The 15,303-nt window shown below is 37.0% G+C and overlaps 1 protein-coding gene across 5 annotated transcripts in view; it reads left to right on the top strand.

Moving 5' to 3' along the window:
• The window catches only part of LOC126458564 (protein ECT2), a 229,105-nt gene that overhangs the window by 102,888 nt on the left and 110,914 nt on the right, over positions 1 to 15,303 (top strand). For 3 of the 5 annotated variants that reach the window (XM_050095689.1, XM_050095688.1, XM_050095687.1), the window contains exons 6-7: positions 6,646 to 6,789; positions 8,164 to 8,964. In XM_050095689.1, coding sequence (XP_049951646.1) covers positions 6,646 to 6,789; positions 8,164 to 8,964 — 945 coding nt within the window. The remainder of the gene's footprint in view (positions 1 to 6,645; positions 6,790 to 8,163; positions 8,965 to 15,303) is intronic. The other 2 variants (XM_050095690.1, XM_050095691.1) reach the window with 1 other exon arrangement.

Below are 15,303 nucleotides of genomic sequence, written 5' to 3'. Positions count from 1 at the left end.
ACCAATTTATTACTGGAGGGAAGTGTGGGAGGTAGGCAGTTAGTTTTTTGCTGGCTTCTCATTAAAATTGAGAAAGAAATTTAAAAGCAGAATATTTATTACAGATGATCACACAACATGAAGAAAGGCTAGCAAGTACACTCTTGTAGTTAGCCACTAGAGACATTTACATTAATTACTGTTTCATATTTCAGTAGCTGTTTTATATCACAACAGTAAACCCCCAGTTCTTTAAAGAATCAAACTACCATGTATAAAAGAGCTTCAAATGTCTGATTTCCTTACAAATTAATTATGTGTCAAACATTTGTCTGTAACCTTGTAAGCAAGAAAAAGTTTAGGAAAGGTTTGAAATTATGCACAAAGTCTGTTGTAAGTCACTAAGTGCTCTAAGTATGAAACAGTGAATGGACATGAACTGGGTAATTTGCACTCCATTTTAAGTGAAAACTAGGTTTTCACTCATTTCAGTGGGTATGGCATCATATCTCTTGAACTCTGTGTGTCATACAGTGATACAATTTTGCAGGTACATTAAGTGATATATGCAGATACTGCGTAAAAAGTTGTGAATAGAGCTAGCAGCAAAGAAATAATAAAATATAATGTGTGTTGTGGCAATTTTTACATGAACAGTGAAAATGTAGTAAGCGATAAAAAATTTTCCTTTCATCTTTTTGTGGTGTGGGTTGGGGGGGGGGGGGGGGTGTCAGTGAGAAAAAGCTTCATAAAGTATTGAAATCATGTGTAATATTTGTTAGAAGTTGGTAAATGCCCTCATTCTCAAATGCCGGATGAATTAAATTCTTTCATTTTCGTGTTGTCAGTTATGCTGCCTCAAGACAGACTGTTTCTAACTGTATTACTGGTCTTACTGTGTTAAATTTTTGACAGAAGGTTATGCATTTTAATGACTAGATTATGTCAGCATTTTAAATTTGATCAGTAACTATGCAAAGTATTGAAAATCAAATTTTTGTTGTCTCTACACTGCAACTGGTATCTAGTTCTGGGATACTGTTTTAGTAATTGTATAGTTTTTTTTTTGTCTGCATTGATGTATGCAAAGCACTTTTAGAATTGCGTTAAAGTACTTATAAGAAAGGTAATGGTAAAATGTATACTTTCATTTCATGGCCAGAAATTTCACAGTTAATAAACTGCTCCGGGATATTATGCAGTGTTCAAATGGGTTTCACCTTAAAACCTGACATTGTGGGGATGAAACGTTGGGTTTTAAGGTAAAACCCACAGCATAGCCTGGGGCATTTCATTAATTGTGAAGGTAGGTAGTGTCATTAAAATATGATACATGAAATATGCATACAACCTGCCACACAGATTACTTGATCCTGCTAGATCATTTGTTAGAGGGCAGATACCATGGCCGTGTGTAAACCATTTTTATTTATCATCAAAATCTGTACACTAAAAGTGATACTTGCTTTTTTGAATTGTGTAGCGTGTTTTTAAATAAGTTGTACTGCAAGTATAGGTGAAATGGATATCGAGGAACTGGCTGGTATCGGGCCCAGTTTTACTATCTGGCTGTATACCGGGTGGTAGGTCAGTATCCAGCAGACAACCTGATTTTCAATAAATTATGAAAATTTCATAAAATGAACTATATTCAGTTCAGATATAAGATACTCGAAACCCAAATAAAACGACTATATCTTCAAATCAAAACACTGCTTTTTGTTAAGATGAATAATAAATTAATACTCGTACTGAGCCAGAGGCAAAATCTGGTGAATCAACACCAGTTTCTCTGCAATTAACAGGTAATAAGTGATTTCACTTGTCATCATAAACAAGGAGCTTAGAGAAAATTCTTTAACTTGTCGAGTTCAGGTTCTGTGTTACATTAGCTGATTGCAACAGATTTGAACTATCTTCAAATAATAATCAATCTTGCTCACAATTGCTTTTGTTTTAGACTATCATACTATTATTATTTTCATTTTCCACCTCACTAAAGCAGTCCCAAAACCTCCCATGAGCTTCGTGAGTCCCAGCTGATTCAGTCTTGTCTCCTTTATTTTTTTAACAAACATGGGAAATGAACTGCTCTTGATATGGAAGCTGCTTCGTCAAATTTAAGTGGTATCTCGTATCAGCGTCTTTCAGCTTCAACGGTCCCCAAGTAGGTCTGTCTTTGACCTAGCAAGTTTGCAAATCAAGTAATTTATACCTTAATTTAAGGAGCTGAAACAACTTTCTAATTCAGCTTTTACAATTTTCTTGTGTGTGGTAAGTAGATGTTTTGTACACTGTATCATCATTATCTAAATACCGTATTTACTCGAATCTAAGCCGCACTTGAATTAAGCCGCACCTGAAAAGTGAGACTCGAAATAAAGAAAGAAAAAAAAAAAAAAAATTCCGAATCTAAGCCACACATGAAATTTGAGACCCGAAATGAAAGGGGAGAGAAAAGTTTTAGGCCGCACCTCCAAATTGAAACAAAGTTGGTCCATTATAGTATGAGACACAATTTAGGTCGAATGAATCAAGATACAGCTACAGTAGTTTGGTTCGAGTCGTAAGCTTAGCAGTTAAGCTTTACCAGGTAGCCGTTGCTATGCGTCAGGCACTCCGTCCGTATTTATACGGGTATCCTTCCTTTTTCACGTGCTTCATCTGGTTTGAATTGATTGCTTATTTTGCTTTGATCTGATAAGTGTCGATTTCTTTGTTATAGATGTTTACGTCACTCTAAGCTGAAAATGCGTTACTGAACTGTGTCGTGCATTGTTTGTCACATTCTGGTAGTGCATGTTTACAGCCTGTCGCTGCTCGTGGCATAGCTTGCTTTTGTGCAACTACTGCCGCTTACAATTTTTAAAAAAAGAGAATCGTCTCATTAGTGAAACAATGGCAAGAGACTGCTATTTGTTGTTACTTACACTGCTGCTTTCTTTGATAATGACCAACAAGAACCAAATAATAGACTGTGTAAGATAGAACATGTTCTGAACGAGAGTTAGGCGAAAATTTTTCTCCGTTTGAAAATCCGTGCGGCCGCTTCTTTAGTACATCAAATTCTGCACAGAAATTAGTCATCTTAGATTTAAAAATCTAGTCAATTGCCGTGCTTCATTTCTGACTGTATCACTATTAGGCATAAGAATAATACAAATATAAACGTGACATAATATGTATATTCTTCCGCGTTTGCTGTTGTCTCACTCTAGTTTCGTAGTTTATTAGGCAGACAGGATTTAAATGAGATAGCAGCAAACACGAAAGAATACATGGCAAAATGTTTATATTCGTATTATTCTTATGGTGAAGAGAATACTGCATGTGATTCACAATTCATCAGGTTCCTATTAGCAACCATCTCTTCTCACAGGTAGGAAAAAATTCAGAACGTAGAGTTGGCCATATTGACAGACATCCCAGTCAGTCTTGCCATTCGGATTTTTGTAGTACATTGAAATTCTGCTACATTCGAAGATGAACAATGCGGAATTTGTATTTACTTCGTTGGATAATGTACGAAAATGCAGTGGTCGTAAATCGGGGCGGAGAAAAAAAAAACTCGTCTTCCACAATTTTTATTTATTTATTTATTTTTTATTTACTGACACAGAGGCTTTGGCCCCAGTATTTATCTTTGTACCTACAAAGCATGCCTGTGTAGCGCTATATATATTCGACGGCAGAAGTTAGTTGTGGCGGCACCTACCCACATTTTCAGAACTTCCGCCTTTGCACTTGAATCTAAGCCGCAAGCGGTTTTTTAGATAACAAAAACCGGAAAAAAAGTGTGGCTTAGATTCGAGTAAATACGGTACTTATTTAATGCCACAACATGTGGTATTACTTTGAACGTACAGAAGAGACAAGAACTTATTTTATTTCTTCAAAGGACATCAAAAGCTTAACACAACAGGTGCTCTGCCATGTAAAATGTGGAATTCCACCTCATACTGATATCTTGCACCAACTGATGCTTCAGTAAATCTACCTCATTTTGAATAGCCAACAGTTATTCTTGAGCTAAGACAGAATGATTGAAATCCATTACAAAACATCTAACTATAGTGGTCATTCCTAAACCTTTAGGCTGGACCTTCATTAATTCATTCACAACTCTCAGAAGGCAATGGATGGAACATTTAGCAGAAACATACTCAGCCACTCGAACACCTTCCACAATGTTAGTGCCATTGTTATGAATGGGTAAATGTATTTTGATTTTGTCTGTCCCAGTGATCTGTGACAATATTAAGCTTCCAAGCTATATTTATCAAGTGTGAGAACCTAGAAAAGGTTCCAGCTGAAATTTAGGATATAGCCAGTGAGCTATGACATTCGAGAAACTGTCGTTATTACATAAACAGATGCATATATCAATTTTTTCTTTTATTTTGGGAACAATTTTTTTTCAAAAGCTTGGCACTTTTATAGTGAGGTAAAGTTTGTTCTAAGTCTTGTAAATCCAGCCCTTCCTATGATAGATAATGGCTCACAGCCTAGTGCAATCATTTCTGCAATTAAATAATTATCCTTTTTTTATTTAAGTTGTTTACATTCCAAAGCAATTCCCTTTCAAACCGTTCTGACGCAGTCAGTTGCTTTTCTGTCGGTGTTGAGGGTGAACTTGTATTAGTAATAATCAAAAGGGGGTGTACACACAGCAGTGACTGTACCTTCATTAAGTGCTTGGAATTTATATGGATGTTTTATTTTCAAATGATTTTTCATAGCTGGATTACCTACTAAACAAAATAATTTAAGAGAGTTAAGGTAGGTCGTGTATTTCCCTACGCTTCACAGAAACACCCGCGCATCTCCAATTAGCTTAAATAAACAAAGTATTTGATAAGTAGATACCTATTTAATGGTATTAATCATCATGTCTAGGGACAGACACATTGTTGATCACCATAGTAAAACTGTTGAAAAAAAGAAGACAATTAAAGATTTTGGTATAAACCTGTTTTTTTTTTCCTTCTCTACTATGATAAACTTCAATAGTCAAGTGGCAAACTTAACAAACTTATAATTGTCAGTGTTTATATCAAAAGATACCCAAATGACATTTTTATATATCTTGTAAATAACAAATTGTTTGTAAGAAGTAACCTCAAAGAAAATCAAGTGAAGGTGATTACAATTTGCAAAAAATCAAGTAGACAAAGTCAAAGTGGTATCTTCTCAAACAGCTGTCCGTTTTATGTTTAATTTTAAGTTACCTGCATAATGTCTGATGATTCATATTACATCCCACACTTTCGTATTACACTGAAGAACTAAGGAAACTGGTACATCTGCCTAATATCTCGTAGGGCCCCCCACGAGCATGCAGAAGTGTTGCAACATGACGTAGCATGGCTTAAGTAATGTCTGAGATAGTGCTGGAGGGAATTGACGCCATGAATCCTGCAGGGCTGTCCATAAACCTGTAAGAGTACAAGGGGGTGGAGATCTCTTCTGAACAGCACATTGCAAGGCATCCCAGATACGCTCAATGTTCATGTCTGGGGAGTTTGATGGCCAGCGGAAGTGTTTAAACTTGGAAGTGTGTTCCTGAAGCCACTCTGTAACAATCCTGAAAGTGTAGGGTGTCTCATTTTCCTGCTGGAATTGACTAAGTCTGTCGGAATGCACAATGGACATGAATGGATGCAGGTGATCAGACAGGATGCTTACATACGTGTCACCTGTCAAGAGTTGTATCAAGGTGTATCAGGGGTCTCATATCATTCCAACTGCACGTGCCTCTCACCGTTACACTCCACCAGCTTGAACAGTCGCCTGCTGATATACAGGATCCGTGGATTCATGAGGTTGTCTCTGTTCCCGTAAACGTCCATCTGCCCAATACAATTTGAAATTAGACTCATCCAACTAGGCAACATGTTTCCAGTCATCAACAGTCCAATGTCGGTGTTGATGGGCCCAGGAGAGGCATAAATTAGCTTTGTGTTGTGCAGTCATCAAGGGTATACAAGACAGCTCATATTGATGATGTTTTGTTGAATGGTTTGCACGCTGACACTTGTTGACGGCTCAGCAGTGAAATCTGCAGAAATTTGGGGAAGGGTTGCAATTCTGTCACATTCAAAGTCTCTCTTCAGTTGTCATTGGCCCTGTTCTTGCAGGATCTTTTCTCAGTCGCAGCGGTCAGAGATTTGATGTTTCGCTGGATTCCTGATATTCACGGTACACTCACGAAATAGTTGTACGTGAAAAGCTCCATTTCATTGCTACCTCGGAGATGCTGTGTCCTAACAGTCATGCACCAACTATAATACCACATTCAGATTCACTTAAATCTTGATAACTTGCCATTGTAGTATCAGTAGCCAATCTAACAACTGCCCCAGACACTTTTTGTCTTATATAGGCATTGCTGACCGCAGTGCCGTATTCTGTCTATTTATGTATCTCTGTAATTGAATACGCACAACTATACCAGTTTCTTTGGTGCTTCAGTGTATTTCCTGAATTTTATGGTATTGTTTTTGTACACAGATTGTGTTATTTCTATAATTTAAAGATCTTATTTGGACTTGTCACCCATGTTTTTTCATAATTCTTTTTTGACTATTAAGTTTCATTTTAATAAATAGTACACACCGATTTACTACAAATAATTCAACTGAAAACATATAAAAACTGCTTTTACAGATGTGCCATAAGATGAAACCATTTGTGGGCGCTCGTGTTTGTTTTTATGGGTTTCCAGATGAAGAAAGACAGCACATGACAGAGATATTACTACAAAATGGTGGTGAAGTAACCGATGTGGAAGATGGAACAAGCACTCATGTTGTAAGTTATGAAGAATCTCTCTATTGTTAACTTTTTATAGGGATTAGGAAAAGGGCAATAAGGTAGAATGTGTTACGGGGCAGTAAGATTGTTTTGTGGGTTCCATATAATAAAAATGAAAATTAGACTTTAATGCAGTGTTTGTATAATTTTTTTTTTTTTACAAATTTGCTAGCCCTCTTTTTTCCTGTCATGTTGTGTTAATGTTTTGTAGCATTAGCATTCTGCTATTAACAATTACTTGTGTTGCTTTGTTTGCTAACATGGAAAAGCACAGATTTATTAACAGTAAAGTAGGGAAAAATAATTGGGATTGGTTCCTGGTCTTTCATATGGTTGAAGTACTGTTACGACAGTTGTCTTGAAGAGACTTCCAAGAGTGCAATAAATAATTTCCCATTAGGATATATGAACATGCAACCAATTTGTAATTGGGGATAGGCAATATTATTCTCCCTCCATGACACATTATTTGAATGAAACTGCAGATTTTCTTCAGCTTTCAGATACATGGGAATACACTTTCTTTTTGGCTTGGTTGATTCTCAAGGCCTACATGTCAGCTGTGATTGTCCCACTCATTGGCATCTTGTCAGCCTTAATGTAGCAACAAGGCCCCAGTATATCCTAACATCATCATTTTAGACTTTCATTTTTAGCTTCCACCTTAAGTGTTAAATCATCGTAAAGATAGATGCAAGAATTCTGTGTCAGTAAAAGCTATAATATCTCAATTAAATATAGTTCATTTCAAGACAGTTCTGTGTGGGAGATCTTGATGGCAATCTTCGGTTGCATGGCAGTTAATGATTCCTATCAGTGTAGGTCCATTTCAGTGAAGGCATATGCTTAGATAAACCAGGCGACCAGTAAAATATAATAATATTTTATCAGTTGTATACACATTTTTTGCTAACAATTTGCAATGACGTGACTTGCTGAATTGTTGAATTATTAATAATTGCAAGAGTCTTCTGTTGATATTTCAAATTGTGGTTAGAATGTTTTTGCTTTTAGTTTATTTTTTTGTTGTGATTTAAATTACCTGTTTTCGTGAATATCACTCAGTACATTCAAGTGTTTTACAAAATTAATTTGATATATGTATTGGGACAAGAAAGGTATTCTCCATTGTAAAATATTAATATGTTTAATATCCTTTTCTATGCTTTCTCCTGATGTCCTTCAGAGCCTGTTTTTCTTTCAGTTGGTTTTGGGAACTAATCACTTAAATAATTCTGTCTTTTTTTGTGCATGATATTAACACATTTTTGCTGGAATCAGGTTGCATTGCTTACTGTCAAAAGATGTCAATATGAATTTACCATCCTTAGCATGTATCAGCAGTGAAAGAAATGTAACACTATTTTGCAGGTTGTTGACGGGGCTGAAAAATACTATCTTCTGAAGCATAGGATGGTGATCAGTAAAAGATGGTCTCTGTCTCCAACCAGCAGCACTGCTACTACTAATCTTAACACTAAAGTTACAAGGTTGTCTAACAATACGCCCACTGACCTTGCTCCACAGCAATTAACATCACCCAGATGTTCAACACCTTACTGTCATTGTGGACGAAGTATGGAAAACAACTCCGGGTTCTCTAGTTTATGTGTAAAAGACAGAAGCATATCACCAGCCTCTAATGGAATAAACAGATGCCTGTCTTTTGGTGAAAGTGTACTACATAAATGTGACATGGTTGACATTGAAAATGTCATGAATGAAAGCTGTGTCACTCTAATAAATGATTCCGATTCAGGAGAACGCCATGTTTTCAAGCAAATAACAAATTCAGTTCCTAAAGTTAGGACAAACAGTCTCATGGAACATTCTGTTCAGAGTGCACAACACAGGAAATGCATTCCAAAGCGCTCTGCTTCATCGCTTGGAACAGAATTATCTGTTGAAGACTATTTTGTGCCTGACAAAATGCCAAAATTTGATATTGAGACAGGAAAAGCTAGGGAGTCAGTACATGAAGAATCTGCCTGCAAATCAGCAATGAATACATCTTTTGGACCTTACGAGACATTATTTATGGAAGTAATTTCGGATTCAGACAGAGGCAGAAGCCCGCAGTTTTCCTCTCCCACAATAACAGCAGTGTGCAAACCAACAGTGAAGTCATGTGGATACCCACGTGTAGCTGAAGAGGATGTATTAACTGAACTGGTACTTGCATATGTTAACTTTTAATCTCATTTTTTGTCCATAATATCCTCTTAGTGGCCTGTTCCTTTATATTTATTTATATGGTAGGGATGTTACCAGCGCACTTTATTATGAGAGAACTGAACTGAGATTTTTATAAAGCTTGTACTCTATATTGATTATGTTAGGTATCATTGTAGTTGCATAGTGGTACAGGAAAAGGAACAGGTTACTTTGTAGGACTACATATGACTTGAGTGTTTATTTGTAGTTATAAAAGTGACTTTAAGTTGAATCACATCCACTTCTTTTATACGTGGAAAAAAGACAAAAGCATGTTGATGAGAGCATGAATTGAACATTTGAAACAAGATTATATAAAATTTTTGCTTAGCTATGTTTGCTTAAATTCTTATCTTTTTTTGCATGATATGCTTGTTCTGGTATAATATCTTCTATTGTAGATAATTCTGGTTGTGAGAATTGAAGATGCTTTGTTGATTCGTCTTTCTCATACTTTTCTTTCCATTCTGTATGGTGATGTGCATACTTATTTTTCTTTTTACTGTGCATGATTTTGTGTAATAATTGTGCTTTAATTAGTAAACCAGTAGGGGGGGGGGGGGGGGGGGGCGGCAGGCGTTTGTAGGTAGGTGGTAGGTCTTATAAAAGTAAATGCCAAATTGTAACATGGAAATCAAATGGTTTGTTAGGCCGATAGTATATGTAGGTGCTGATTGAGATTACTTTAGAGTAGCAATTCACATGAATTAAGATTGTTTTCTCAGAAAACTCCAGTTTAACTTTTGTATGTGGTAATACGAAGAGCGTAAAGGTCTTAAACTTGCCAGATAAAGGCATAAATAATAAGTAGGTGGGTTAATTATAAAACAGCCACTAGTTATTTGATAGTGGTAACAACACAACATCTCATTGGCACACACAGTGATGTGACAACAAGCTTTTAATTTTTGGAGCTGTGCTCTTTCTTAGTGTGAAAAACTGAAAATTTATGTAATTAATCATTGAGATTTAGCAACTTTCAGGAATTTCAAAGACTGCATCTTCATGTAACGTGGGGGGAGGGGGGGGGGGGGGGGGGGTGGAAGCTCCATGTTGAAGGGAGTGCAAGAGTTAGTATGGTGATCATTATCCTCTTTTAATAACTCTTCTCATTGTTTTTGCTAAGCTTATTTCAGACCTTAGCTGTTTTTCCCAAGGCTCCTCTCTTTTGTCATTCTCTGTAACTTCAGTTCCTTTTTTGCCATTGTCAGTTCTACCTCTCAGTATCAGGTGTGGCTCGTGGTTTCTATGCTGGGGAGGGCTGCGGCATTTATCAATCGGAGCCAACATAGACCTCGGGTTACGTTACAGATTAGTCTGACATAAACAACTAAGAATTCAGGGGGAGGGGGTGGAGAGATAACTCTGTACCCATAATTTTACATACTGTATCTTCTATAATCAGGTATTAAATGTCATTAGAAGCTAACTTTGAGTTAAAATCTTTGGTTAGTGATTTTATACGTCATCATTACATTTTCTGACACTTTGCAGCAAATCATATGAAAAGACACGTTTCGGAGAGATCTTTAATGCGATGAATGTTAACTTTGCGGCTGCTTAATATTTTTGGTGTTTTCAGTTCTAAACTTAAGGGGTTTGTGGTTTACCTCCAAAGCCCGAAGTTTACGAGTTCGCATGACGATACTGTGATGTTTTGGTGACGTCACAGGTCTTGTGCTGTGATTGGGTGGCATGAGCAATCTGTGCAACTGCCATATTAATTCACATGTTTGAGAAGCGAGCAGTTCGTATTTATTGTGTATTATGAAAATATGCATTTATGTGAAATAGCGCACTAAAGATCTCTCCAAAATACGTCATTTTTAGTATGGTTTGTTGTGCTAAATTACACAAAATGTGACACTGTAACGGTACCAAAAGTGATTCCTTTCAGAAAATGTCATCACGTTTATGACTGGCTAAACATGACACAACCCTTTTTTACTCACTTCACTTAATAGGCTAAGTAGGACTTAAATATAAAGAAATTACCTCTTATCAATTATGAATGCACTTTTGCTTACCTCAATTCATTTGTTTATAGATGAAGTCAGCTCGTATCCCCTTCTGCGCAGCAAAATGGTGTATGACCATTTCATTGAGATTTGGCGATTCAGTAATTCTTTTTCTAGGGAACACATTGCAAGCGCACAAAGTCTGTCCTCATTCATAGTGTTGCGCATGAATGTTTTCACTCGCTTTAATGTAGAGAAACAGCGTTCTGCCTCTCCGCTCGTCATAGGGAAGGTTACGATTATTTGCAAAAGTTTTACACTTTCAGGAAAAGCTTTAGCCAGATTGTTATCGTAAAGAAAGTTCAACAAGGTCAAAGCACCCGATGCCTTCATCAAATCTTTTTGGCTGTACAACACGTTCAGCTCGTGACATAGATCTGAAGACTGTAAATTGAACAAATTAACAGCTATTTTAAGCTCTTTTTCCGGAAAAATAGTTTGATGTTTTGCAAACAACGATGGATCAAACAGTTGTGCAATCAATAAGTGATCACTGAAACTGAATCGTTCTCTGATCTGAGTTGTTGTGAGGTCGCAAACGTTTCATGCACACACTATTCTTGATTCTGTGAAACGTCCCCGTTTTGCAGTTGGTTCTACCTGTTCCCAGTGATCGGCAGGTTCAAGTGAGGCCCTAATTTGCTAGACAGAATCTGCAAAGTGTGATACATATTCAACAGTTTTCACTGCATCAATATTCCTCTGCTGCAGTTGATTAAAGAGAATGTCACAATGAGGCATGACTGTATTAAAAAAAATTAACCAAAAGAGGAAATCTTCGTCTTGCAGGAAACCCTTCAGTCCCGTGGCCTTGTTTATTGTCTTGTAATCACTGGCATCATCATCAATAATGCTTTCTAGGCACTCAACAATTTCCTTTTGGTATTTGTACACAGTGGTTACGCTCCGTGATTTAAAATTCCATCTGATGAACCGAGTACATGTAGGAATATGCTTCTTCACTACTTCGTCAAGAATGGCTGTACGGCTAGAAGACCGGGGGAAAAAAAGGTGGGAATTCCTTCCAAGTTGCTAAAGAAGATCTGTACTTGTTTATTGCCTGTCACACAACGCTCAACAATTAAATTGAACTGATGGGCGTAACAGTGAATAAAGTGAGCATTCCTGTACATTTCTCTAATTCTAGTTTGAACTCCACTTTTATGGCCACTCATAACAGGAGCACCATCGGAATACTGAGCTATCAGTTTTTCAGGTGTTTCACGTACATTCATTTTCTCTAGCTCGCAGAGAACAGCTGCAGTTACATCGTCTGCACTGTGACTTTTTGGGCGTACAAAGGAAATAAATCTTTCATTTATTTGTCCCAGTAGATCATAGCGAATTATTAGGACCAATTGTGACAAATTTGCGCAGTCAGTAGTTTCATGAACTACTATTGCAAGAAAGTTTGCCTTCGACAGTTGACTCCTGATGATATTGAGGCATACCTCATAAATTGATTCCAGGAGTTCATTTTGAATTGTCTTTGATAGGCCTAAGAAAACACGATTTTCTGATTTCTCAGTGTGCTGCTTCAAGACGCAGTCCAGTTCTGCCATAAGACTGACTAATCCTCGAAAAATTCGTGGGTTTTTGGAATCTTCTGTTTCGTTGTGGCCCCTTAAGGCAAGCTCGAATTTCCCGCAAAATTTAATACAGCCTATCAGTTTACCCAGAATATACCGATTTTTTGACACATTTTCATTATATATCTTTATATTACAGTGGTAAGCACTGTCTAATTGGCACATAATGTCCACTTTCCCTAGCATTGAAAACTCAATGAAACCACTTAAATATTTTTCGCTGGAATTATGTTTTTTCACCTTTGCGTGAAAATTCTTTGTCAGTGATACCAGTTTCAGGCCAGGCACTATCAGTAATATTTGTAAGAAGACAGGTGAAACAGAAAAATGCATTTTTCACTTCACAACCACACAACCACTCGAGCTGCATCATATATTGCTGTATTAAAACTGCATTTGTATCCTTGCCTAGATTTACACTGTTTCTGTTCTTGATTAATCGTTAGATCGGGTCTGGGTGCACCAAGTTCTTTCACTTTCATCCTATGGCTGTGTTCCAAGTTTTTACCTATTAAATTGCACACTGAATTCATATTGTGCTGGTTTCACACTCGCGGTATGTCGCAGATATTCACAAGGAAGTAAAACTCACTAAAATCTTGCAAAATACACTATGAGAAAGAAACTTGCTAATATCACACGGTATCAACAAAAGCAGTTAGCATCAGCAAGCTAGGAAAGTAAAGTAACGGAACAAATTTCGCGTGCTTTGTCCTCTAATCACTTATGAAACTCTCCTAGATGGCAGTACTGTTATGTTACTGTAGTCTTTGCACTCTGGCGGGATATTTGCAAACTTATTCTAAATGTGGATAAAATAGCCAGTGGCAGAAACAAAACAACTATGTAAAACATTATCAAAACAATAATACTAAACGTTGATTAATGACGCATCTAAGCGTAGTAGAGATGTGCAGAGACAGAGTTTGGATAGCGAAGTTTCGGCCACTCTACATTCCTTTCTTACATAGATAGTGGAACATGAAAAATGTGTGGTGGTTGATATGACACCCTTAGGCCGCAAGCTCTGAGCCTTCGGGTCGCCCATAAAGAGCAGTACTATGTAGAAGCCACACCCCCAAACTGCTACTACATGCAGCTTACGGATGTTCCAAGGCACAGCCTAAACACTACTAACTGTTCAGAAAACATCTATCGATACAAACAGTTTCAAAAACATTAACTGTTGTTATTTTAATCGGAATGGGAAATATGCAAAATTCGTCCTGATACTTTAAATTATGTAATACGTTCTTGCGAAATTTACTTTAACATATATTTTGGGGCGGCTCCGCCTCAGAGCCTTTAATTACGAGCCTCACCTGCTCAGTATTATAGCAGTTTATGTAACTATTATTGCAGTTTTCCACCTAAAATTGGATTTTATTTGGTTCTTTGACACTAGTTGGCTGTTGCCCAGTGTCCATCTCATCTTGCATCTTTGCTGTTATGTCAAATTCTATCTTAAATGACAGTTAACCTCCTAACTTCTGAATCTTATTGTTGCCCCCCCCCCCCCCCCCCCCCCCCCCTCCTACGCTGTTATCAGTGTTCATTGTGATGTGATGAGAATGAAAGGGGTTGTGTCAGTTTCTTGTTCTATGCAAACAGGGAGAGAGAAACAGGCAGATATGTTAGGAAGCAAGAGACATTGTAACATTTTCACATCAGTATAGAAGTGAAATGCAATACATATTCAGATCAAAACAGCTATGTTCTCAGGTCTAGCCACAATGTCGGAAATTGCAACATATTTGGAAGAACCAGCCAAATATTTGTGACAACAAAGATAGAAATTTCTCAGCTGTGGTGTTTGAATAACGATGATTGAAATAGTGATATCACAGATATCAGGGTTGGCAAGCAAAAAATGTAGGAAAGATGATGGTCCACAAATTAATGTAAACCGTTTCTCTTCATTTATTTTATTTATCCTTGTGTTATTCAAATGTAGACAATCAATAAATGGCTTAAATTGAATATAAGTATGATGTTAACTTTTTAGGCATGTACTTTGTAAAAAAGTTTGTAATTTTGATTAGTCGGAATATGTTAAAAATAAATTTTTCTCGAAAAGTCTCTTGAGGAAAAGGGGGTCATCTCATAGTCATGGTCGTCTTATACTTGGGTAAATACGGTAACACTCCTTTATTTCATTGGAGCACAACGAGATCTGACCTCCTTGAAGATAGACAAGTGTGTGAACCCAGAAAAAAATATGTACAATATGAAAGTTTGTTTCAGCTGTGGTATAGGAACAGTATCTGATACAACACTTGAAGATTTGCAGAGATAAATAAAGTTCTTATATCAGTTAAATGACTCATTTATTTGATTGAACTTTACAGTAGTTGACTGAAGAACACACACAGTTATGAAAAATGAAAGGTAAATATGTGCACAGCTCAGAAAACTAGAAAGTGTATCTACAACTACATGAATCCTCTGCAAGCCTCTGTATAGCACATGGCAGAGGGTACCTTCTAGTAATTTCCTTTCATATTCCACTCGCAAACAGCGCGCGGGAAAAATGTATGTTTATATGCTTCCGTATGAGCCCTGATTTCCCATATCTGATCTTCATGGTCCTTACGTGCAATGTATGTTGGCAGCAGTGAAATTGTTCTGCACTATGTTTCAAGTGCTGGTTCTCTGAATTTTCTGGATAGTTTTCCTTGGAAAGAATGGTG

This window comes from Schistocerca serialis, chromosome 2 (assembly GCF_023864345.2).
Source record: "Schistocerca serialis cubense isolate TAMUIC-IGC-003099 chromosome 2, iqSchSeri2.2, whole genome shotgun sequence".
In the NCBI taxonomy this organism is placed as follows: Eukaryota; Metazoa; Arthropoda; class Insecta; order Orthoptera; family Acrididae; genus Schistocerca; species Schistocerca serialis.
The sequence above is the reverse complement of the archived record's forward strand: the minus strand, read 5'-3'. Positions and strand labels throughout refer to the sequence as shown.